Source organism: Lissotriton helveticus, chromosome 1_2 (assembly GCF_964261635.1).
Source record: "Lissotriton helveticus chromosome 1_2, aLisHel1.1, whole genome shotgun sequence".
In the NCBI taxonomy this organism is placed as follows: domain Eukaryota; kingdom Metazoa; phylum Chordata; class Amphibia; order Caudata; family Salamandridae; genus Lissotriton; species Lissotriton helveticus.
This window is the reverse complement of record NC_136058.1, coordinates 420,707,184-420,732,826: the sequence shown is the minus strand read 5'-3', so window position 1 is coordinate 420,732,826 and position 25,643 is coordinate 420,707,184. Positions and strand designations below refer to the sequence as shown.

At 50.9% G+C, this 25,643-nt stretch overlaps 1 protein-coding gene across 1 annotated transcript in view; it reads right to left on the bottom strand.

Moving 5' to 3' along the window:
* Positions 1–564: 564 nt before the first annotated feature.
* LOC144807992 (E3 ubiquitin-protein ligase TRIM11-like) overlaps positions 565–25,643 on the bottom strand; it is a 229,913-nt gene continuing 204,834 nt past the window's right edge. Inside the window, exons 6-8 of the mRNA XM_078673566.1 lie at positions 14,364–14,384; positions 14,242–14,271; positions 565–1,250 (exon numbers count right to left, since the gene is read on the bottom strand). Coding sequence (XP_078529692.1) covers positions 703–1,250; positions 14,242–14,271; positions 14,364–14,384 — 599 coding nt within the window. The 3' untranslated portion in view covers positions 565–702. The remainder of the gene's footprint in view (positions 1,251–14,241; positions 14,272–14,363; positions 14,385–25,643) is intronic.

The following is a 25,643-nucleotide window of genomic DNA, read 5'->3' as shown; positions in this document are numbered from 1 at the left end:
AAACAGCTGCCTACAACTAAGCACCATCAAAACAGAAGTACTCATCATGTACCCTCACCTGCTATCCCATACGAAGGACATCAGAAGAAGACATCCTGTACCCTCACCTGCTGCCACAAGTGTGGGGACACACTGGCATTAGTGTAACCATGGCGCTTTATATGTGGACATATTATTATTATTATTATTATTATTAAGTGTAGGGCATTCAAAGGGCACATCCTGTACCCTCACCTGCTGTCAGATGCGAAGGGCATCAGAATAAGAAATCCTGTACCCTCATCCGCTGTCAACTGAGAAGAGTAAGGAGAGTCAGTAGGAAACCTAAATGCGGAAGGCGTAATTGGCATATCGCACTTAGACTGAGTTACTGGTGCATAAGTGTCTCCTGTTAGATATACAGAATAAAGAGAAACAGACAGGAGTGTGGGAAAAATGCGCTCTTCCCTGGGGCCTGCAAGTCCTAAGTCAAATGATCAGGTAAGAAGAACGGGCTGAGCTATGTTGGAGTCGTGTCTGTTTATGTCCATTTAACATGACTCATACAACACAAGACAGAGAACACAAAACACACAAAACACAAATAGGAACTTCTCTTCCCCCAATTATCCCTCTTCCCTGAAAATCTTTCTCTCAAGTCAGGACCAAGACTTAAGATCCCAATATTTTTTTGTCGCTTCACATTGTCCCCAAATGTGACTCTCAAACGGGCTGCGTCATTGAGAGGATGCACAATGCGGCCACATTTTTGCCTTTATCTTGGTTCCATGGACAAAAGAACGGGCACAGGACAGGGGGAAAGGAACACCCAGAGAAGGTGAAGAGCAGAGATCTATCCTGCACATTGTACATCAAGAGCTTGCCAGCCTCATAGTCCACAAAGATACCCACTGCCCTGAGAGGCTGGCATGGCCTCAGTGTGGTCCAGAGGGGGGCAGTGGAAGCCAAGTATGCACCATCCAGAAGAGACACCATCCAGTATCCCTGGTCCAGTGATGCTGTTTCCTCACTCTTCCGTCTCACAGATTCATCGCACACCCCCAGACTCCAGCGGGTCTTGTCACCAACCCTGACTTCCCAGTAATGTCTGCCTGAGTTGAGTCTCTGTCTCCCCAGCACAAAGGGGAAAAACTCAAATGCTTGTGGATTATAGGACAGATCCTGAGCGGTGCCTCCATAGCTGACGCTTCTTCCATCCGCCGACACGATGAGGTGGCGATTGGCAGTGCCAGGATCCAGAGTCACCGGACCTGAAACAGAGAAGTACAGCTGAGAAGACATCCAATCACAGCACTACCAACAGCACATCAGCCAATCATTGAGGTCTGCAGCCAGCTGTTGGAATTGGAGGTCTCTGGGTGGTAGAGGTAGATACTTCTGACCACACAGGGACCCACCTCCTCCAGGAACGTTGCCGAGCGCTTTAGTCTGACCCTCAGATGGGAGGGTTGTGCATTTATGGTCGTGCACAGTAAGGTCTCACCACACTACAAAGGGACACCACACCAGTTGATTGTACGAATAAAGGGTTCTTTATATAACAATTGTCATCAGATTCGCAAGGTCAAGGAGCACACCATACAATCAGGTGGGGGGTTGGGGTATCCCCAGGCACTTATAGTGACTTAAGGGACAGTTCGATCTGGTTTAGTCATAGAGGCGTTCCCAGTACTCACAGTCCCACAAGGGAGGTGGTCACGAGTCCACGGGCACGAGGTACACAGCGTCCTGGCTGGTTCTGGGGAACTGTGAAGAGTAGCGGTGACGTTGCGGCAGGAGGTACGAAGCGTACCTGGCAGCCGGCTCTCAATCCTCGAGCCACGTGGGGTCTGCTGGACTACGGATGCGGGGCGTATCAGGCGTACGGCTCTCAATCCTCGAGCCACGTGATACAGTGATGCTGCAGGTGCGGGGCGTACCAGGTGTATGGCTCGCACTCCTCGAGACGCGTTGATTCCCTGGGGCTGCGGGTGCGGGGCGTACCAGGCGTACAGCTCTCAATCCTCGAGCCGCGTGATACGGTGATGTGGGTATGGAACATACCGGGTGCTCGGCTCGCACACCTCGAGCCGCGTTGATTCTTTGGTGCTGCGGGTACGGGACGTACTGGGTGCTAGGCTCGCACTCCTCGAGCCGCATTGATTCTTTGGTGCTGCGGGTATGGGAAGTACCAGGTGTACGGCTTGCACTTCTCGAGCCGCATTGATTCTTTGGTGCTGCGGATACGGGACATACCGGGTGTTCGGCTCGCACTCCTTGAGCTGCGTTGGTTCTGCGGTGCTGCGGGTATGGGACGTACCAGCGTCAGGCTTGAACTGCGACCAGGTCAGCAGGGCTCGAGCAGTTGGAAGCGGAACGTCCTTAGGGGTGAGTGGAGCCGCGACCAAGTCAGCAGGGCTCGATCTGGGGGTAACGGGACGTACTTGGGGTTCGAGTCAAGCCGCGACAGTGTCAGCAGGGCTCTCTGGGTCACAGGGAGGAAGCGTACTTAGGATCCAAGTCGGACGAGCCGCGACCAGGTCAGCAGGGCTCTCTAGGATGAAAGAAAAATGACAAGCCCCTGTAGCAGAAAGGGCCGCTAGTTAAAGTCCTTTTCTCTTTGAAGTCCTGAGATCTCGCAGGCGGTTCCCTGGTGCCCCGGTGCTGATTGTGGGGTCTTCCTGCCAGCTAGCACCTTGATCCTTTGAAGTCTTGCTGCAGGGTTCCCAGACGACCGGCGGGGAGGCGGGATGTGTGATCGAAACTACTCCAACCCCCTCACTTGGGAGAGGCTCGCTACCCTCAGGCAGGGGGAGACAGCCTGGCATGGTGCGTTTGGCGTCCAGATTTCCCTTGGTTCGGGGCCCTGCGTGGGGGCTACGGAGTTAGGGGTCTTAGGGAAAGGGTGATTTCTAAACTGGGCATTCTATCGTTCCGCTCTATGACTAGACTTCATGAATCCGGGGGATCGGGGTTGCTACGCTGGGGTTTCTGTTATTCCCCCGGGGTCATGGAGGATCTGTGAGGTCAGAGGTCAGGGTTACATTAGGGGGTCCTCGCATGAGGCTACTGTTGGGGGCATGGGGGCGTCTAGCCTGAAGAGTGGGTCATGCACGTGGGAGGTCTAGGGGAGTGGATGTAAGGAGACCCACGCCAAGGATGCTAGGTCTAATACCATCCGTGGCAGTTGGAAAACATTAACCCAATTTTAAACCAGTAACACCCAGCCAATAACAGTGGCACTAACTACTTGCCCATTCTCTGACAGTGCTGGTCACATTTGACATGTGATTAATTCAGATGGATGAACTTCCTTGGATGGCAAATAAAGCAGTCCCACCCTTTTCCTCTTAGATCTTTTTCAAACATTTAGCACCTTTCAATTCCATAAAACCCTATGGGTATAAATGAGTTCAACAAATGATAAATGACATAACAGAATGAAGCTTAATAGCATCTAAATCTATGGGTCAAAGGTTGTATGGTACTGAGGACATATGAGATGGATGTGAGATTGTGCTTATGGCGATGCATGATGTAAGTTGTGTGGACATATGATGGTTGGTATGTTGCCGTATGATATTTGTTAGACCGGTTGTATGACGTTACAATGCATACTTTTACAACGCATGCCTTTACAACGCATTTTTCACAACGCAACATCCTTTACAACGCATGCCATTACAACGCATGCCATTACAACTAATTGCCAAAAACTACCTTTACAACGCATTCCATTACAACGCATACTCCTTTACAATGCATACCATTACAACGCATACCATTACATTCAATGTATGGTAAGTATTGGATAGTATAGGGGTAAAAATTACTATTCTAACTCCAGAGGGTGCAACAGTAGGGTAAGTGTTGGATAGTGTAGGGGTAAAAATTACTATTCTAACTCCAGGGGGTGCATTAGTAGGGTAAGTTTTGGATAGTGTAAGGGTACTATGTGTTGTAATGGTATGCGTTGTAATGGTATGCTTTGTAATTACTGCGTTGTAATGACATGCATTGTGATGGTATGCGTTCTAGTGTCATGCGATGTAATCGTTGCGTTGTAATGGCATGCGATGTAAGGGATGTTGCAATTTAATGACTGCATTGTAATGGTAGTGCGTTGTAAAAGTTGCGTTGTAAAGGTTGTTTCCCGTTAGACCGGTCAGTCTTCCCTTCCCTTTGTTTGCTGAAGATCCCTTGTTCATCTTTGAAGTCTTAAAAGTTCCTCCTGAGACAGCAGCGCCAACCTGGCCTTTGGAAGGTGAGTTTATCATTCACCATCTTTGTGTTGTATTTTTAGGCAATCTGATAGTTACATATTCCATATGCCTTGTTTGAAGCCGTCCTGTTTGTTACCAGAATCTCTAGTGCTTTCCTCGCCATGTGGTTCTTGCGGAGACTACAGGTACAACAGCAGTTCTGATTTGTATACCCTCTCGCTGGCTTCTTCACAATTAGCTGCTGGGAGTTATTACTTTCTCACAAAACATCCAGACCTAATATCTTTGCCTATGGTTGTTTGATTTTTATTGTCTTTTGTAGATCCTTGTATGTTATATTTTAGATTTCGTTGGCCTCAGCACTCTGTGCTCTCTCTGCACTTGGTGCACTCGATGCACTTTGCCGCTGCTGACAAGTGCTAAAGTGCTTGCGCTCACTCCCTAAAACATAGTAACATTGGCTTACAGCAGATTGGCATATTTAATTTAATTATAAGTCCCTAGTTAAGTGGTATACAATAATCCAGGCTGGTAATTGAAATGCTATTAGTGGGCCTGCAGCACTTATTGTACCACCTACTTAAGTAGCCCCTTGAAAAACTTTCCAGGGCTGTCATTGCAGCCTGATGTCAGTGTTGAACTACCAATTCGACTTGGCAAAACAACCCTCTTGCCAGGCCTAAAACACCCTTTTTATTAACTATTAGTCACCCCTAGAGTAGGCCCTAGACAGCCCATAGGGTAGGGTGTATTGTACTTAAAGAGTTGGGCATGTACTTTTAAGTTTTACATGTTCTCGTGGTGAAAAACTCACCAACTCATTTGTTACTGTGGGGCCTGCCTCACCCATACGAAAATACTAGGTTCCTTTATTAGATCTAATGAGTGATAACGTTTTGATTCTGAGCAGATAGAAAAGTCATGTTTGGTATCTGCGGAATTGTAATCCTCTTGGTAAAGACAGATGTTAAGTCACAATTATGAACATGTGACTTTTAGAAAGTGGAGAACAAGGACAAGGGGAACCCTACTCACTATGAACCAGGGTATGTCATATGTAACAGAAACAACGGTTCCAGCGGAAAGTTAGGCTTATCTATAATAATAATCAAATGCACAATTGCAATCGGAAAGACGGGTTAAGCTGATGTCAGAAAGAAAGTGGGCCTTGCAGACTTTATGTTCACATTAGTTCTTTTTATCAGATTTGTAAAATTCGAATTGACATATACATAGACCAAGAAAATGCTTTTGTGTCCCCAGTTAAATGGAACCATAAAACAAACAGTGAAAAATATGTAACGTGTACAGCTTGGTTTCCACAATTTTTTAAAGGCGACCAAAAATTAACTTAGTAATGATTCCAGCTTCTGTGTACAATAGTCAGAGCCGTTAAAGTGGTTCGCTTTCAAATACAGTCAACCGCGTTTCGACCCTTTTACAGTGCAGGATCTCTTCAGGACCAAGGGATAAGGGATAAAGGCGATTGTTCAGCCTGGTGAGACAGTGAAATAGAGAGATACCGGTAAAGTGAAAGAGGAAAAGGGGAAATACACACATGGGGACCTTGAAAGACGAACTGGTGGGCTGACAAACAAGCTCATTGTAACCAGGCAGACGACCGGAGCAGTTGGAATTGACTGATTTATACCAAAGAGTAATACTGCCCCCGTGGCACGATTGGTCCCACGGCCGGTTCAATTAAACGGAAGAATCTACTCCATCACATCTAGCACGATTGAGCAACCTATGATTAAGACTTCAATTGGGGGGTTTGGTCACCATTTGGGAAGTTTACCCACAGGAAGTGGGTTAAGAGTAATAGTTGATCACTCAAAAAGGTTCCACCAGGGGCCTTCTGGTACCAGCCCAGTTCTATGAAGCACAGTGGGGAGGGGTTATGGAGTCTCCCACTTCCGATCATTGTCAGAAGCATACCTTTGACCTCGTCCGTCACTCTCAATACCCAGGCCGGTTAAGGGGAACAATACCTGGCTGCACAATGTCGTCTGGGCCCAGTGGAGGAGAGCGCAGTTGGTACGCCGCACTGATGGTCAAAAAGGAACAAGCAATGGTCGGGAAATTAACTTGAAAGCCTCTCAGAAGGAAGAGGCACCACGCCCAGCACACGTCGATCAGAGTCCCACCCAGGCAATCAGGGCACAAAGTCTGGTGCGCAGTGATATGAACTGCACCAGGCAATTCTGATCTCACACAACAAAGAGTTGCAAATTCCGTATCTCCCTGGAAATGAGGCACAACACCTGGTGCATGTTGATACTTGCCATTCAGACAATACCGGTAACGCACAATGAAGAGTTGTAAATGTTGTACCTCCTTGGACATGAGGCAAAACTCCTGGTGTGCGTTGATACTGGTTGCACTGTGCAATTCCAATCACACACACATATGCAAGTTCAGCAGTGCCACACGAGGTAGAAGGCAGCAATTGCACAGGCATATCCTCACTTCCGAGGGTTGCACCATGTGAATCAGACACTTAACGCAATGAGCATGCAGATGGCGTGTCACACGAGAGAGGTGCAGCACGACTGACGAGTAGGCCACGCTGGATCCCACAACAGGATCCACTCATCACCAACAAAACTGCTATATGTTTTGAGGTCTAGGATCCAACAGACGATGTGGGCAATTAAGAGGGCACCGCTATCCAGGTGACACAAGTGGACAATGTGGGTCCCTCATGGGAGGTCTTTGATGTCCATGAGACCTTCCCAAGAGAACAGGGGGCCAGCCAACAAGGCCCTTGAATAGCACTCTTTGGGGTGCCACAGCAGCAGGCAGTCAGCCCAGGCCAGCCACTATTCAGGAAGGGCACACCGTCGCTTTCAATGGCAGTCATCCTCTTTGTGCACCACACAGGTCCAGGTTATCAGGTCCCACGGCCCCACAGGTGTATCTTTGCCCTCCTGAAGTGTGGCACCAGCAGTTATACTGTAGTGTGCCTATCAATTTGGGGGTGGTTCAGAGAAGGCCTGTGTGGAGCTCGTGGAGTTTCAATCTGCGGAATTCCGCAGAGTTCCTGAAAAATTCCAACAAATTCCGCAGAGTAAGGGGAAGATTTACAGGCCCCTTGCGCCACTTTTGCATCACTTTATCCATGTTAAAAGTGACGCAAAAGTGGTGCGAGGGGCCTGTAAATCTGCCCCAAAATCTTTACCAAGGAAAATCCCGTACAATGCATATTGGCTTCACCAACACCTTACTGAATACCCCTATGCCAGCATGATGCAAGGGTAGAAGGAATGTTGTCAAGCCACAAAAAACAATTTAAAAAGCAGATCTCCTAATCCGTGAATATCTAAGCCTTAAGTAGTTGGCAATACGTACAATATCTTGAACTTACTCTGAAGAGCTGTGAGAAACTGGGTTCTTGTTGAAGTTCCCCTTCACAATTTTAGCCTGGCTTCTGATGCAACTTTGACTGAGGTGAACTGGTGCCATGCTAACCAGGTTCCTAGTACCATGCTCTTACCCTAAACATGCACAACAATTAGCGCAACTTCAGGCACCACTGGTAGCCCCTAATAAATGTTACCCCTGATACCCAGGGCATGGGTACTGAAGAGGGTCCCCCTGGGGCTGCAGCACTGGTTGTGCTATCCGTAGTACCCCTCACCGAGGGTATTCACTCTGTCATTCCAGGCTGCGGGTCTTGGTGCAGAGAAATCTGAAGAGTCAACAGGGCACACAACCCAGTGTGCCATGCAACCCATATACTGCATGAGATGTAAATGAAATCAAATGAAATTAAATTATAATTTGTATTGTGCACTAATACCCCTGGTTGACTAGGAGCAGCAGATTTGATTTTTAAAAGGGACTAACAGGAAATGGAAAAGGTTGGTTGAGGGCCTCATTCTATTTGTTACACAGCCAGGTCTTTAAAAGTTTGCGAAAAACAAGAAGATTGTTTTCTTTCTTAAGTGCCAAGGGAAAGAATTCCACAAGCTGACTGTGCCTGCCACACAACCTCTTCTTCCCCCAAGATGCAGCTTTTGCCCTTGGAGTTACAAGATTAAAATACGATGCTGAACAAAGCTTCCTTTCTAGAACATACCCCATAAATTTATATGTAAAATAATCAGGACCAAGCCCATGTAGTGATTTAAAGGCAATGCAGAGGGACTTAAAACTTCTAACTGGTAGCCAATACAATATTGCCAGGGCAATCGCCACTGATTGATATTTAGGGATGAGGTGTCACACCCAAATAGAAGCATCTCAGTTTTTCCTACATTCAGCTTTAGACAGCTTTTGGACATCCATTTTCCAACTTCCTGTATACAGCCATGAAATCTAGAGGCAGTACAAACTTCAAGAAAACATGGAGCCTGGCTGGAGAGGGTTAGCACCACCTGCCCGTACACCACCTCCAGATGCAAGCTTCAGGTACTCAAGGGACCCTTCTGTGGAGAGGATAGTACTGCCTGCCTGGTACTCCTTCACTGGGTGCAAGGTTCATGCACTCAGGGACTGGTTTCGGAGGGGCTTGTAGCTCCCCAGTACACCACCATGAGGAATAAGCTTCACACACTCAAGGGTTCTTAGTGCAGTGGGCTAGTACCGCAGCCCATTGCAACACCACCAGGTGCAAGTTTTCATAGTTGTCCATAGTCCTTAGGTGCAGTCTAAGGCGAATATAGCACGTTACAACGTGTGCTTTTATTATGCGGTATTTAACAACGCCGTTGTTACAACAACCACTTTATTACAACGCGATGCCATTACTATGCAAGTCATTACATCGACTTGTAGTAGATGGCGCCATAACATTAGGAATATATCATTTACTAATCCAACTCCAGCCTACACAACAGTAGGGAAGGTGTTGGAATAGTAAATTATACTATTCCTTATGTTAGAGTGCCATCTACTGCAAGTCGATGTAATGACTTGCGTAGTAATGGCATCACGTTGTAACAATGCGGTCGTTATAACGACCACGTTGTAAAGGCATTGCGGTCTAATGACCGCGATGTAAAGGTTGTTTCCCGTCTAAGGCAGTACCGCCAAGTTACTATCCACTATATTCTCATACTATAGTTATTCCAGGGGGGAATCAGGTCATTGCCCTGAAGACAATCCAGCACCTTTAAGGGGCATAAAGTGGACTGAAACATGTTGGCATTAGTGTCTTAGAATCATAATATCCCATATGACCCTATTTTCTTCCTTTTTAATATCCCTGACGGATACAAGAATAAAGGGAAACTGGGATCTGTCTGTGGATTTTTAAAACGTTATCACCCTGGTCAAATACATCTATAAGAGCTCCCTGAAATACGGTCGAGCCCACCCTGACTTTTAGGCGTCAGGGTGTCCCAATGATGAAGCATTACACCACTAGGGTGTTTGAGGGTATACAAAACAAAAGGACTTTCCTCCTTTCCTACTTCATAGTGGCTCATGATTCACAGCTTCACATACAGATTTTCCACCACTGCTCGTTCAGGATCCATCTACAATAGTAAACCAGTATATTGGAATGCGCTGCACATCCTGGGTAACCCAATGTGTTTAGGCATACGTAGCCCTTTTTCAGGAGTAACTAAAACACATGTTTACTTTGTTCACCATAAGCTGGCAGGGTATGCCCAGACGTGGGTCCCTTGCTCACTTTGCCACAGGATTCAAGCTGCAAAAAGAACAATTTATGGAAAGAATGCAGAACAATGTCATATATTCATTCCAGTACAGATATCTGGGCCTAAATCTATTGCTTTTTTGCTCACCATGCCATTCCAGTTTGAACCCAGCCATATGCAAATCATTCTTGACCATGCGCCCAATGGAAATAGTCCAGCCCGAACTGCCAGGCCAGGTCCTCCCTGGACTGGAAACAAGCATCCTATGACTGGTTTCGGGGTTTCACCCCTCATCAGCCAGGATAGCTTGACTCCATTGGCATTCAAGCTAGCCTGGCTGATGAAGGGTGTTACCCAGAAACCGGTCCGAGGATGCTTGTTTCCAGTTCAGGGAAGATCTGGCTTGGCAGTTCGGGCTGGACTGCTCGCATGAGGCACAGGGTCAGACTGATTTGCATATGGCTGGGTCCAAACTGGGGTGACGAAGTGAGATAACGAATGTTGATGGATTCAACCCAGATCTGTGACTGGGGGTGTGTCTGAAAAGTTTCAGCACTCCGTCCATCATCTCCTTGTGTTTGCTTTGTTCACCCTAAGTTGGCAGGGTATGCCCAGACATGGGTCTCTTGTTCACTTTGCCACAGGATTTAAGCTAGCCTGGCTGATGAAGGGTGTTACCCAGAAACTGGTTCCAGGATGCTTGTTACCGGTTCTGAGAAGACATGGCTTGGCAGTTCGGGCTTGACTGCTCTCATGAGGGACAGGGTCAGACTGATTTGCATATAGCCATGTCTGAACTGGGGTGGCGAAGTGAGCTAAAGAACGATGATGGATTCAACCCAGATCTTTGACTAGGATGGGTGTCTGAAAAGTTTCAGTGCACCGTCCATCATCTCCTTGTGTTTGCTTTGTTTGCCCTAAGTTGGCAGGGTATGCCCAGACGTGGGTCCTTTACTCACTGTGCCACTGGATTCAAGCTACCCTGGCTGAAGAGGGCTGTTAGCCCGAAACTGGTCCCAGGATGCTTGTTTCCTCTTCAGGAAAGACCTTGCTTGGCAGTTCGGGCTGGACGGTTATCCCATGAGGCACAGGGTCAAGATTGATGTGCATATAGCTGGGTCTGAACTGGGGTGGCGAAGCGAGCTAAAGAACAAGGATGGATTCAACCCAGATCTGTGACTGGGGGTGAGTGTCTGAAAAGTTTCAGCGCTCCGTCCATCATCTCCTTGTGTTTGTTTTAAATATTTTTAGTCATGCTGCAAATCATTGTCAAAGTCAACAATGCCCATGCTGTGCAGCATTAACAAAAGGCAATAGCAGAGCTAGTCGTCTAAAAGGCGAGACCTATTGGCATTGCCAATGCATGTTACAAGGGAAGTCATCACCTCTCTGTTGGTGTAGGTGATCTATGGTGAGTTATCTGCCCTTCCTGTTGTTGTGTGAGCTAGAAGTGGGCACCACCCTGCAAGCTCAAGTCGGGCTCGAGCCCGATGCCTGGCTCTAGATCCACCGGGCCCTCCAAGCCCAAACAAAGCCAAGCTTTCTTGTGGCTTCAGCCTGTTACCCATGCTCTACCTCATGTGCTTAGAAATGAAGACAAAGCCTGAATCTTTGGTGAAAAGAGGAGAGAGAAAGAGATAACCATCTAGTGTCTAAATCACACACGTAGCTAGGCCTTTTTGCCGCACATGGCGTCACAGCCTTTGCTGCCCCGTGGTGGCTGTAAGAGCAAGGGGGGTGGGTGGGGGGGTTGCTGGCGACTGATTCCTGCTTTTCTTGCACGACTACAGGTAAGAGCAGGGGTGGTGAGAGGCTGCAGTCCTCAAAACACATGCGTCTCTGGCGGAACCCCCCCACACCCCACCTTGCTACGCCACTGGAAATACAAAAAAACATGGGATCAGTTTCAGCTTCCCCATATGGATAAACTGTGTGATCCTAGGCAAATATTTGATTCCACAGCATCTCCTTTTCCTTCTTTACAACACACAAAAGCACCTTGTGATATGCGAGTTCAGTATGTGTGCTGTACAGACGCCCGCGGCGTTTGATTGAAGAGGGTATAATGGCAGCGGGGGTGATATAATGTTACTCCTTATGTAGTAAGAATCAAGACCACTTATAGGGTTACACCATAGTCCTCTAATGACATTGTCATCTGAGAGGGGGTTGTGGGGGGGATGTTTGCTAACCATTTCTTAAAATAAATACCTCTGAATGTAGTGATATCATCTGGTATACTAAGGTCAAACGGTTCCGTATTATTTCTGAATCTTGAAGAAAGTTTATCGTAATTTTACATGATGTTTGTCGCGTGATTTATATGACAAATATTTTCCAGGCTCGGTTCTCGGTACGGGCTCTTGGAGCCACGGCAGAGCTCTGGCTCGGCTCTCTGTTCATTTGTCTGGTGTGAGCCCGGTGAGTCGGGCCGCCTTCTTGTGACGGTGAGCTGCATCACGTGACCTCTCCAGCAGTGAGCCACGCCCCCCCCTGGTACGTCACAGCATCAGAAAGGCTTTTTGAAGGTCCCGAGTTTGAGATTGCTGGATATTAGGGGCATATTTACAAGCCCCTATCGCAACAGGAACATCACTTTTAGTGGCGTTCCTGTGGCGATATGGGCTTCCCCTGATTTACAAGCCAGCTCTAAGCCACTTAACGTGGCTCAACGCTGCCTTGTAAATAAGGCCCCCTTTCATGCTGTACTTAGAGTGAAAGGGGGGCAATTGGTGTTGCGGTGGGATTTACACAGCAACACCCATTGATTTTGACGCTGATCCCTATTTACAAGGGTGGCGTAAATATGAGGCAGCACCAAACTTAAGACCAGGGAAAACCTGGTCTTAAATAGGCGAAACGAGGAGAAACGGTTAATGTCTCCTCGTTTTTGTTGTTTCCATGTGTGTTGCATTGTGCAGCACACATAAAACAGCAAAAGGCCATTGATAGTTTATGTGCAGGAAGGTGTTGAGGTAACGGGTTTTTAGGAACCCGCTGGCGTCAGGGGACAACACCCGAAGACCTCTGAGTTCTCCCTTGTTCCGGACCACAGAAACACGGAGTCTTCTAGTCGCAGTCAAAGATCAAGGTTTATTGGTAGCTACCAAGTAACACGTGTCCCAGAAGTACACCACACGGGGAGTAGGTTCTTGGGAGACTGTTCGTTTTTACAGAACCAGCCTTCTCCTTATATACAAGATACATGGCTTCAAGCAAGAATTCTTGAGTTTATGGTATGGCAATATACATATTTCTACAATAATACAAAGAGCGAAGTCATGTAAGCAAGCCCATATTTTAGATGTCCAGTCAGTTGATAGATTACCCAGTTAGGCCTGGAACTCCCATCAGATATCGATGAAACTCAATAAAGAAAGGTACAACCCAGTCATAAAACTGGCCATAAACAAGGAACGTGGACAGGTGCATGTTTGCAGAAAGCATGGTCTGTATGTAGTGAATGGTTCGTGGAATGTTATGCGTAGATGCTATCGCATTCGGCCACTGGGCGAGGAGCTGCCTAAACAGGTTTGGCCGAAGACAGTGGAGTCAGTTGGGACAGGTCAGGGGAAAGTCACGAAAGGTGGACGTGTCTATTAGGATCAAGCTCGACCTTTAATTGACTTATCATGAGGGCAAGATGCAAGATGGATGCCGTTCACAAAATGGAGTTTAAGGGATGGGACGGAAACTGTGATTTAGGGGTGTTGGCAACCCTCGATTGTAACGCAAATACATAGGAATGATGTCCTAATCATTATCGGTTCGTAGACACCAAAATCGTCTCGGTACGTTGAGGTTTCGAGACACGGGTATTGGACCTCGATATCGGAAGAACAACAGGGTCCGGATTTTGAGAACCAGTGTCCCTTTCTGCACATAAACAATCATTAAAATTTTTTTGACATTTTGTAACTTTCCTGTGTGCTGCATTTAGCCGCACACAAAGAAGTTGCAAAACACCATTTAAAGATTGTTTTTGCGCAGGAAGCGACACCTTCCTGCACATAAATGATCTTCCCCTCAATGCAGAGACCCTTGCACTATGGTGCAAGGGTGCTTGCACTATGGTGCAAGGGTGCTTGCTTTGGCACTAGGCAGCTAAAGTTTGCACCAGCTCAGAGGGAAATGCAGGGCTGCACCATACTTTTGTAAATACGGTGCAGCCTGCATTTCAGAAGTGGTGGAGCTCAGCGTTATGCCAAGGAGCCTAAAGCCGCGCTCCACACTTTGTTGTAAATATGCCCCTTAGTTTATCTATCATTATGTAACGATGCAATGGTACCAAATCCAGTCAAAAGGCATAGAATCAGATTTAATAAACTGAATGAAAACACAACAAGTACAAAGTAGACCCCACCCTCCCACTTCCTGTGATCATCACATCAGTTACCAGTCCCCTCTTAAGCCTTTATTGTTTTACTTACATTCGAAGCATTTGACGTGTTCATAAAATTCTAAAGTGAAACAGAGAAAATATGGAGTTAGAAACAACTTTGAGATAAATAAATAAATCATGTGAAATCTTTTTTAGATTTATTTAACTTACCTAATTCAGCGAGGAAGGTTTCTGTGTTAAAGAAGAAAAACAAAGACATCCGTTATGGCCGAAGAGCAGCAGAGCCAACCGGCATTGTACCAAGGTCTCTTTAATCCAGACATTCATCCCGCCCTCCATCCCTCACCCACCCAGGGCCGCATTTACAACAATGGTACACAGGGCAGCGCTGCGCGCCACTTTTCTGCGCTGCGCTGCGCTTCTCCGCTTCTCCGCTTCAAAAGAAAAGGGCAGGAATAGCCATATCTATGAGCTACAGCGCATTCCTTGCCTGTATCACTGCGCTGCCACAAATGCTGTCATGCACCAATGTGTTGTTTTTGTGCACAAAGGAACACCTTCCTGCCCCAAAACAACCCTTACGTCACCCCTGGGGAGGCGTAGGCTTATTCCGCATTCCCGGATTTATGTTATGTTGTAAATCTGTGAATGTGTCAAATGCCATGGGTGGAGCATGGGAACACCCACCGCAACTGCCTTACACCTTCTCTATGAGGCCACGTAAAGCCACACAGGGTTGCGTTCCTTGGCCTCATAGATGAGACATGGGAACGCCCACCGCAACGCCCAAGGCACGCCTCCCGGAGGCAGTCTGAGGCACTGCCTTACACCTTCTCTATGAGGCCACGTAAAGCCACGCAGGGTTGCGTTCCTTGGCCTTTTAGATGAGACATGGGAACACCCACCGCAACGCCCACGGCACGCCTCCAGGAGGCAGTCCGAGGCACTGCCTTACACCTTCTCTACGAGGCCACGTAAGGCCACGCAGGGTTGCGTTCCTTGGCCTCATAGATGAGACATGGGAACACTCACCGCAACGCCCACGGCACGCCTCCCTGAGGCAGTCTGAGGCACTGCCTTACACCTTCTCTATGAGGCCATGTAAAGCCACGCAGGGTTGCGTTCCTTGGCCTCATAGATGAGACATGGGAACGCCCACCGCAACGCCCACTGCACGCCTCCAGGAGGCAGTCTGAGGCACTGCCTTACACCATCTCTATGAGGCCATGTAAAGCCACGCAGGGTTGCGTTCCTTGGCCTCATAGATGAGACATGGGAACACCCACTGCAACGCCCACGGCATGCCTCCCTGAGTCAGTCTGAGGCACTGCCTTACGCCTTCTCTATGAGGCCACGTAAAGCCACGCAGGGTTGCGTTCCTTGGCCTCATAGATGAGACATGGGAACGCCCACCGCAACGCCCACGGCACGCCTCCAGGAGGCAGTCTGAGGCACAGCTTACACCTTCTCTATGAGGCCATGTAAAGCCACACAGGGTTGCGTTCCTTGGCCTCATAGATGAGACATGGGAACGCCCACCGCAACGCCCACGGCACGCCTCCCTGAGGCAGACTGAGGCACTGCCGTACACCTTCTCTACGAGGCCATGTAAAGCCACGCAGGGTTGCGTTCCTTGGCCTGATAGATGAGACATGGGAACGCCCACCGCAACGCCCACGGCACGCCTCCCGGAGGCAGTCCGAGGCACTGCCTTACACCTTCTCTATGAGGCCACGTAAAGCCACGCAGGGTTGCGTTCCTTGGCCTCATAGATGAGACATGGGAACGCCCACCGCAACGCCCACGGCACGCCTCCAGGAGGCAGTCTGAGGCACTGCTTACACCTTCTCTATGAGGCCATGTAAAGCCACGCAGGGTTGCGTTCCTTGGCCTGATAGATGAGACATGGGAACGCCCACCGCAACGCCCACGGCACGCCTCCCTGAGGCAGTCTGAGGCACTGCCGTACACCTTCTCTATGAGGCCACGTAAAGCCACGCAGGGTTGCGTTCCTTGGCCTGATAGATGAGACATGGGAACACCGACCGCAACGCCCACAGCACTCCTCCCGGAGGCAGTCCAAGGCACTGCCTTACACCTTCTCTACGAGGCCATGTAAAGCCACGCAGGATTGCGTTCCTTGGCCTGATAGATGAGACATGGGAACACCCACCGCAACGCCCACGGCACGCCTCCCTGAGGCAGTCTGAGGCACTGCCTTACACCTTCTCTACGAGGCCACGTAAAGCCACGCAGGGTTGCGTTCCTTGGCCTCATAGATGAGACATGGGAACACCCACCGCAACGCCCACGGCACGCCTCCAGGAGGCAGTCTGAGGCACTGCCTTACACCTTCTCTATGAGGCCATGTAAAGCCACGCAGGGTTGCGTTCCTTGGCCTCATAGATGAGACATGGGAACACCCACCGCAACGCCCACGGCACGCCTCCCGGAGGCAGTCTGAGGCACTGCCTTACACCTTCTCTACGAGGCCACGTAAAGCCACGCAGGGTTGCGTTCCTTGGCCTGATAGATGAGACATGGGAACACCCACCGCAACGCCCACGGCACGCCTCCCTGAGGCAGTCTGAGGCACTGCCTTACACCTTCTCTATGAGGCCATGTAAAGCCACGCAGGGTTGCGTTCCTTGGCCTCATAGATGAGACATGGGAACACCCACCGCAACGCCCACTGCACGCCTCCAGGAGGCAGTCTGAGGGACTGCCTTACACCTTCTCTATGAGGCCACGTAAAGCCACGCAGGGTTGCGTTCCTTGGCCTCATAGATGAGACATGGGAACGCCCACCGCAACGCCCACGGCACGCCTCCAGGAGGCAGTCTGAGGCACTGCTTACACCTTCTCTATGAGGCCATGTAAAGCCACGCAGGGTTGCGTTCCTTGGCCTGATAGATGAGACATGGGAACGCCCACCGCAACGCCCACGGCACGCCTCCCTGAGGCAGTCTGAGGCACTGCCGTACACCTTCTCTATGAGGCCACGTAAAGCCACGCAGGGTTGCGTTCCTTGGCCTGATAGATGAGACATGGGAACACCGACCGCAACGCCCACAGCACTCCTCCCGGAGGCAGTCCAAGGCACTGCCTTACACCTTCTCTACGAGGCCATGTAAAGCCACGCAGGATTGCGTTCCTTGGCCTGATAGATGAGACATGGGAACACCCACCGCAACGCCCACGGCACGCCTCCCTGAGGCAGTCTGAGGCACTGCCTCACACCTTCTCTACGAGGCCACGTAAAGCCACGCAGGGTTGCGTTCCTTGGCCTCATAGATGAGACATGGGAACACCCACCGCAACGCCCACGGCACGCCTCCAGGAGGCAGTCTGAGGCACTGCCTTACACCTTCTCTATGAGGCCATGTAAAGCCACGCAGGGTTGCGTTCCTTGGCCTGATAGATGAGACATGGGAACACCCACCGCAACGCCCACGGCACGCCTCCCGGAGGCAATCTGAGGCACTGCCTTACACCTTCTCTACGAGGCCACGTAAAGCCACGCAGGGTTGCGTTCCTTGGCCTGATAGATGAGACATGGGAACACCCACCGCAACGCCCACGGCACGCCTGCCTGAGGCAGTCTGAGGCACTGCCTTACACCTTCTCTATGAGGCCATGTAAAGCCACGCAGGGTTGCGTTCCTTGGCCTCATAGATGAGACATGGGAACGACCACCACAACGCCCATGGCACGCCTCCCTGAGGCAGTCTGAGGCACTGCCTTACACCTTCTCTACGAGGCCACGTAAAGCCACGCAGGGTTGCGTTCCTTGGCCTCATAGATGAGACATGGGAACGCCCACCGCAACGCCCACGGCACGCCTCCAGGAGGCAGTCTGAGGCACAGCTTACACCTTCTCTATGAGGCCACGTAAAGCCACGCAGGGTTGCGTTCCTTGACCTCATAGATGAGACATGGGAACACCCACCGCAACGCCCACTGCACGTCTCCAGGAGGCAGTCTGAGGGACTGCCTTACACCTTCTCTATGAGGCCACGTAAAGCCACGCAGGGTTGCGTTCCTTGGCCTCATAGATGAGACATGGGAACACCCACCGCAACGCCCACTGCACGCCTCCAGGAGGCAGTCTGAGGGACTGCCTTACACCTTCTCTATGAGGCCACGTAAAGCCACGCAGGGTTGCGTTCCTTGGCCTCATAGATGAGATTGCGAGTCCTGCGCCAACATAGCGTCATTAAAAGTCACGCTCCAGCAGCGCCGGCCTCTTGTAAATGAGACCCTCGGTGTGTAGTTTATTAGACCCCACAGGCCAACAGCTTTAACCCTTCTCACAGCCAAGAGGTGGTAGGCCACGTGTATTGCACTGTAGGACAGGTAGTTTGCATGAAGGGAGCCTCAAAACCCATGGACGTTGTGTGGGAACAACCACAGCAACACCTTGGACTGAAAGAAAAGCAAGGCGGAGACTTCCGTTCTTACTCCATATCTACGAGGCCATGCAACGCCGCGCAGGATGGCTTTGCATGACCTAGAAAGTTTTTAGTTTTTTTTAGATTTATATAGCGCAAACTCGACCCAAAGATATCAAATATCAGAGCGCTTTACATTAGCACCATTTGACACATTCATTTTTGTTAGGCACAGGGAGATTAAGTGAGTTGCCTAAATTCACTGGATGTTGAGCGTCTATTGCTGAGATTCGAACCCGGTTCCGCAACTTCGAGGTTGACCTCTCTAGCCTTAAGGATACATACTCTCCCCTATGTATGGGTCTGCACACTGTGCCTTTGGAGTGTCACAAAAGTAACGCTCCGGAGGTGCAATTGTTCCACAATGGGGTTGTAAATATGCCCTAAATTGTATAAGATTCCTACAAAAGTCTCAACGAGGTGGAATCCCTGATTCTCCCGACAGCTTGTTATACCCTCGTAAGCAACCCACATCAACAGCAGACTTGCTTTCACTTTAGCTATGCCCTCCAACCCATCCTACCCTTCCTCCACTCCTCTGACCTAATCTCTTCTCCTTCCATTAACTCACCACAATCACATTCTTCATAGCCCCCTACCTCAAGCCTCTCCAACATGACCAAGGGACTCCATCCCGCCTCACTTTACTTGCACAAGAGTATATCTGTGACCCTTCCTGACTGTAATAGGGCTGATTGACTTTTATCAAAAAATCAACCTTAAGGAGTTTTTCTCCAGTTACTTAAAACCACTTATTAAACCACTTATTTTGCTTCCATTGACTGCTTCAACTCACTAGTTTAATTCTGTATGAAAATCAACTTCCTTACAAAACCATGGTGGATTCGTGCTCTGGTTACTAACAGGCAATCTTCATCGTCCGCAGTCCTCATCACAGTCAATTACTCGTGAGGGGCGCCCACCTCGTAGACAAGACCAAAACCAGGAAGTAGGAGCGGTCCTGCACTAATCCCACCCGTTTAGAGTGGTAAAAGACCTGGTCATACCCCTTCCACGTCCTGATGTGCCAAGCCATCTGAGGCCAGTAGATTCAGGAAACGAGTGAGGGCTGTATCGACTGTGACAAACACTACGGACTAAGGATCATGAAGATCGCTTTATTTATTTATTTAATGCAATTTTCTATAGCGCGAACATTACCCAAAGATGTCAGAGCGCTTTACAAAAGAACCAGCTGCGTTACATAAGGACTTTGGATAACATGAGTTTCATAAAAGATATAAACAGGACAAGAAATGCAAATGTACAAGTTGTAAAGTCACTTAAGGAAGAGCTACAAACAGATAAACGCTGGCAAGCAACCAGAGCATTATCCCTACGTCCTACGTCCTCGTCACAGTCAATTACTCGTGAGGATACCAAAGCCAAGACTGGCCAAAGAATTACAGTAATCAGACAAAAACTGGAGAAGCCTCTCATGAAGTACAAAAAGAACAGTTGATGGACAGAATGTAGAACAATGTCATACATTCACCCCAGTACAGAGATCTGGGCCTAAATCCATCGTTTTTCTGCTCACCATGCCATTCCAGTTTGGACCCAGCCATATGCAAATCAGTCTTGACCCTGTGCCTCATGGGAATAGTCCAGCCCAAACTGCCAAGCCAGGCCCTCCCTGGACTGGAAACAAGCATCCTGGGACCGGTTTCGGGCTTGCAGCCCTCATCAGCCAGGATAGCTTGACTCCAGTGGTGTGGAGAGCACGGGACTCACGTCTGAGCATAGCCGTCCCACTCGGGGTGACAAATGAAAAAACAACAATTGATGGACAGAATGCAGAACAATGTAATACATTCACCCCAGTGCGGAGATCTGGGCCTAAATCCATTGTTTTTTTGCTCACCATGCCATTCCAGTTTCGACCCAGCCATATGCAAATCAGTCTTGACCCTGTGCCCCATGGGAACAGTCCAGTCAGACCTGCCAGGCCAGACCAGGTCCTCCCTGGACTGGAAACAAGCATCCTAGGACCGGTTTCGGGCTTTCAGCCCTCATCAGCCAGGATAGATTGGTGAGAAGTGAGAGCTACAGACAGTGAGGGGGCAGGGTTCATGTGAAGAGAAGTGAGAGCTACAGACAGTGAGGGGCCAGGGTTCAGGTGAGAAGTGAGAGCCACAGACAGTGAGGGGTCAGGGTTCATGTGAAGAGAAGTGAGATCCACAGACAGTGAGGGGCCAGGGTTCAGGTGAGAAGTGAGAGCCACAGACAGTGAGGGGTCAGGGTTCATGTGAAGAGAAGTGAGAGCCACAGACAGTGAGGGGCCAGGGTTCAGGTGAAGAGAAGTGAGAGCTACAGACAGTGAGGGGGCCAGGGTTCAGGTGACAGAAATGAGAGCTACAGACAGTGAGGGACTAGGGTTCTGGTGAGAAGTGAGAGCCACAGACAGTGAGGGGCCAGGGTTCAGGTGAGAAGGGAGAGCTACAGTCAGTGAGGGGCAGGGTTCAGGTGAGAAGTGAGAGCTACAGTCAGTGAGGGGTCAGGGTTCATGTGAAGAGAAGTGAGATCCACAGACAGTGAGGGGCCAGGGTTCAGGTGAGAAGTGAGAGCCACAGACAGTGAGGGGTCAGGGTTCATGTGAAGAGAAGTGAGAGCCACAGACAGTGAGGGGCCAGGGTTCAGGTGAAGAGAAGTGAGAGCTACAGACAGTGAGGGGGCCAGGGTTCAGGTGACAGAAATGAGAGCTACAGACAGTGAGGGACTAGGGTTCTGGTGAGAAGTGAGAGCTACAGACAGTGAGGGGCCTGGGTTCAGGTGAAGAGAAGTGAGAGCCACAGACAGTGAGGGGCCTGGGTTCATGTGAAGAGAAGTGAGAGCCACAGACAGTGAGGGCCAGGGTTCAGGGGAGAAGTGAGAGCCACAGACAGTGAGGGGCCTGGGTTCAGGTGAAGAGAAGTGAGAGCCACAGACAGTGAGGGGCCAGGGTTCAGGTGAAGAGAATGAGAGCCACAGACAGTGGGGGGCAGGGTTCAGGTGAAGAGAAGTGAGAGCTACAGACAGTGAGGGGCCAGGGTTCAGGTGAAGAGAAGTGAGAGCCACAGACAGTGAGGGGGCAGGGTTCAGGTGAAGTGAAGTGAGAGCCACAGACAGTGAGGGGCAGGGTTCAGGTGAGAAGTGAGAGCCACAGACAGTGAGGGGCCAGGGTTCAGGTGAAGAGAAGTGAGAGCCACAGACAGTGAGGGGCCAGGGTTCAGGTGAAGAGAAGTGAGAGCCACAGACAGTGAGGGGCCAGGGTTCAGGTGAAGAGAAGTGAGAGCTACAGACAGCGAGGACCAGGGTTCAGGTGAAGATAATGAGAGCCACAGACAGTGAGGGGCAGGGTTCAGGTGAGAAGTGAGAGCCACAGACAGTGAGGGGCCAGGGTTCAGGTGAAGAGAAGTGAGAGCCACAGACAGTGAGGGGCCAGGGTTCAGGTGAGAAGTGAGAGCCACAGACAGTGAGGGGCCAGGGTTCAGGTGAAGAGAAGAGAGAGCTACAGACAGTGAGGGACCAGGGTTCAGGTGAAGTGAAGTGAGAGCCACAGACAGTGAGGGGCCAGGGTTCAGGGGAGAAGTGAGATCCACAGACACTGAGGGGCCAGGGCTCAGGTGAGAAGTGAGAGCCACAGACAGTGAGGGGCCAGGGTTCAGGTGAGAAGTGAGAGCTACAGACAGTGAGGGGCCAGGGTTCAGATGAGAAGAGAGAGCCACAGACAGTGAGGGGCCAGGGTTCAGGTGAAGAGAAGTGAGAGCTACAGACAGTGAGGGGCCAGGGTTCAGGGGAGAAGTGAGATCCACAGACAGTGAGGGGCCAGGGTTCAGGGGAGAAGTGAGATCCACAGACAGTGAGGGGCCAGGGTTCAGGTGAGAAGTGAGAGCCACAGACAGTGAGGGGTCAGGGTTCATGTGAAGAGAAGTGAGAGCCACAGACACTGAGGGGCCAGGGCTCAGGTGAGAAGTGAGAGCCACAGACAGTGAGGGGCCTGGGTTCAGGTGAAGAGAAGTGAGAGCCACAGACAGTGAGGGGCCAGGGTTCAGGTGAGAAGTGAGAGCCACAGACAGTGAGGGGCCTGGGTTCAGGTGAGAAGTGAGAGCCACAGACAGTGAGGGGCCAGGGTTCAGGTGAGAAGTGAGAGCCACAGACAGTGAGGGGCCTGGGTTCAGGTGAGAAGTGAGAGCCACAGACAGTGAGGGGCCTGGGTTCAGGTGAGAAGTGAGAGCCACAGACAGTGAGGGGCAGGGTTCAGGTGAGAAGTGAGGGCCACAGACAGTGAGGGGCCAGGGTTCAGATAAGAAGTGAGGGCCACAGACAGTGAGGGGCCAGGGTTCAGGTGAGAAGTGAGAGCCACAGACAGTGCAGGGGCCAGGGTTCAGGGGAGAAGTGAGAGCCACAGACAGTGAGGGGCCAGGGTTCAGGTGAGAGTAGTGAGAGCCACAGATAGTGAGGGGCCAGGGTTCAGGTGAGAGTAGTGAGAGCCACAGACAGTGAGGGGCCAGGGTTCAGGGGAGAAGTGAGGGCCACAGACAGTGAGGGGCCAGGGTTCAGGTGAGAAGTGAGAGCCACAGACAGTGAGGGGCCTGGGTTCAGGTGAGAAGTGAGAGCCACAGACAGTGAGGGCCTGGGTTCAGGTGAGAAGTGAGAGCCACAGACAGTGAGGGGCCTGGGTTCAGGTGAGAAGTGAGAGCCACAGACAGTGAGGGGCCTGGGTTCAGGTGAGAAGTGAGAGCCACAGACACTGAGGGGCCAGGGTTCAGGGGAGAAGTGAGAGCCACAGACAGTGAGGGGCCTGGGTTCAGGTGAAGAGAAGTGAGAGCCACAGACAGTGAGGGGCCAGGGTTCAGGTGAGAAGTGAGAGCCACAGACAGTGAGGGGCAGGATTCAGGTGAGAGTAGTGAGAGCCACAGACAGTGAGGGGCCAGGGTTCAGGTGAGAAGTGAGAGCCACAGACAGTGAGGGGCCAGGGTTCAGGTGAGAAGTGAGAGCCACAGACAGTGAGGGGCCAGGGTTCAGGTGAAGAGAAGTGAGAGCCACAGACACTGAGGGGCCTGGGTTCAGGTGAGAAGTGAGAGCCACAGACAGTGAGGGGCCAGGGTTCAGGTGAAGAGAAGTGAGAGCCACAGACAGTGAGGGGCCTGGGTTCAGGTGAGAAGTGAGAGCCACAGACAGTGAGGGGCCAGGGTTCAGGTGAGAAGTGAGAGCCACAGACAGTGAGGGGCCTGGGTTCAGGTGAGAAGTGAGAGCCACAGACAGTGAGGGGCCTGGGTTCAGGTGAGAAGTGAGAGCCACAGACAGTGAGGGGCAGGGTTCAGGTGAGAAGTGAGGGCCACAGACAGTGAGGGGCCAGGGTTCAGATAAGAAGTGAGGGCCACAGACAGTGAGGGGCCAGGGTTCAGGTGAGAAGTGAGAGCCACAGACAGTGCAGGGGCCAGGGTTCAGGGGAGAAGTGAGAGCCACAGACAGTGAGGGGCCAGGGTTCAGGTGAGAGTAGTGAGAGCCACAGATAGTGAGGGGCCAGGGTTCAGGTGAGAGTAGTGAGAGCCACAGACAGTGAGGGGCCAGGGTTCAGGGGAGAAGTGAGGGCCACAGACAGTGAGGGGCCAGGGTTCAGGTGAGAAGTGAGAGCCACAGACAGTGAGGGGCCTGGGTTCAGGTGAGAAGTGAGAGCCACAGACAGTGAGGGCCTGGGTTCAGGTGAGAAGTGAGAGCCACAGACAGTGAGGGGCCTGGGTTCAGGTGAGAAGTGAGAGCCACAGACAGTGAGGGGCCTGGGTTCAGGTGAGAAGTGAGAGCCACAGACACTGAGGGGCCAGGGTTCAGGGGAGAAGTGAGAGCCACAGACAGTGAGGGGCCTGGGTTCAGGTGAAGAGAAGTGAGAGCCACAGACAGTGAGGGGCCAGGGTTCAGGTGAGAAGTGAGAGCCACAGACAGTGAGGGGCAGGATTCAGGTGAGAGTAGTGAGAGCCACAGACAGTGAGGGGCCAGGGTTCAGGTGAGAAGTGAGAGCCACAGACAGTGAGGGGCCAGGGTTCAGGTGAGAAGTGAGAGCCACAGACAGTGAGGGGCCAGGGTTCAGGTGAAGAGAAGTGAGAGCCACAGACACTGAGGGGCCTGGGTTCAGGTGAGAAGTGAGAGCCACAGACAGTGAGGGGCCAGGGTTCAGGTGAAGAGAAGTGAGAGCCACAGACACTGAGGGGCCTGGGTTCAGGTGAAGAGAAGTGAGAGCCACAGACAGTGAGGGGCCAGGGTTCAGATGAGAAGAGAGAGCCACAGACAGTGAGGGCCAGGGTTCAGGAGATAAGTGAGAGCTACAGACAGTGAGGGGCCAGGGTTCAGGAGATAAGTGAGAGCTACAGACAGTGAGGGGCCAGGGTTCAGGTGAGAAGTGAGAGCTACAGACACTGAGGGGCCAGGGTTCATGTGGCAGAAGTGAGAGCCACAGACAGTGAGGGGCCAGGGTTCAGGTGAAGAGAAGTGAGAGCCACAGACAGTGAGGGGCCTGGGTTCAGGTGAGAAGTGAGAGCCACAGACAGTGAGGGGCCTGGGTTCAGGTGAGAAGTGAGAGCCACAGACAGTGCAGGGGCCAGGGTTCAGGTGAGAAGTGAGAGCCACAGACAGTGAGGGGCCAGGGTTCAGGTGAGAAGTGAGAGCCACAGACAGTGAGGGGCCTGGGTTCAGGTGAGAAGTGAGAGCCACAGACAGTGAGGGGCCAGGGTTCAGGTGAGAAGTGAGAGCCACAGACAGTGAGGGGCCTGGGTTCAGGTGAGAAGTGAGAGCCACAGACAGTGAGGGGCCAGGGTTCAGATGAGAAGTGAGAGCTACAGACAGTGAGGGGCCAGGGTTCAGGTGAAGAGACGTGAGAGCCACAGACAGTGAGGGGCCTGGGTTCAGGTGAGAAGTGAGAGCCACAGACAGTGAGGGGCCAGGGTTCAGGTGAGAAGTGAGAGCCACAGACAGTGAGGGGCAGGGTTCAGGTGAGAAGTGAGAGCCACAGACAGTGAGGGGCCAGGGTTCAGATAAGAAGTGAGGGCCACAGACAGTGAGG